The sequence below is a fragment of the Penaeus monodon genome, chromosome 28 (assembly GCF_015228065.2).
Source record: "Penaeus monodon isolate SGIC_2016 chromosome 28, NSTDA_Pmon_1, whole genome shotgun sequence".
Classification (NCBI taxonomy): Eukaryota; Metazoa; Arthropoda; class Malacostraca; order Decapoda; family Penaeidae; genus Penaeus; species Penaeus monodon.
In genome coordinates this window covers 35,651,539-35,652,081 of record NC_051413.1, presented here as the reverse complement: position 1 = coordinate 35,652,081, position 543 = coordinate 35,651,539, and the positions used below count along the sequence as shown (strand labels likewise).

At 38.9% G+C, this 543-nt stretch overlaps 1 protein-coding gene across 1 annotated transcript in view; it reads right to left on the bottom strand.

The window, feature by feature from the left end:
- LOC119591566 (inactive rhomboid protein 1-like) overlaps positions 1–543 on the bottom strand; it is a gene marked incomplete at its 5' end in the record, with an annotated part of 17,044 nt that overhangs the window by 7,153 nt on the left and 9,348 nt on the right. Inside the window, 1 exon segment of the mRNA XM_037940327.1 lies at positions 399–543. Coding sequence (XP_037796255.1) covers positions 399–543 — 145 coding nt within the window.

The following is a 543-nucleotide window of genomic DNA, read 5'->3' as shown; positions in this document are numbered from 1 at the left end:
GAAAGAAAGTGAAAGAGAAAGGGAGAGGGAGCATTTATATCAAAATAACATTGAAACTTCCCAGAGTTAAGTAACTCTCTGTGTCAATAAAATTTCTTATTGATTAATCTATGATTCCAAAAGGGAAAAGGAAAGGTATGTGTTATATAAACCAAAACCAGCTAAAAAAAAAAAAATGGGAAGAGCTAAGACCCATCAAAATCAGCTCTTCAAAAGCTCCATCTCTAATGTGATTAATTCTGTCGACTATTAACTGATGATCGTGTTCTGCAATTCATCACATTTTTCGAATGGAGCACCTAGCTAGCAAGACAGCACTGAAAACCACAAAGGAGACAAACATGCATTTCTTACCCCAGTCTCCCTTATCACAATTCCCGCTCTCCAAAAACACTCACCGAACATTCTCTCCGTGACGACTGTACGCAACCTGATTGGTCATTCCTAATGCAACATCCTGTTTCTCTCTCTGCTCGCCGTTGTTCTTCTATGTGTCGGAATATCTTTTCATCCTTTCTCATACATGGAGCGAACTTTGCTCCT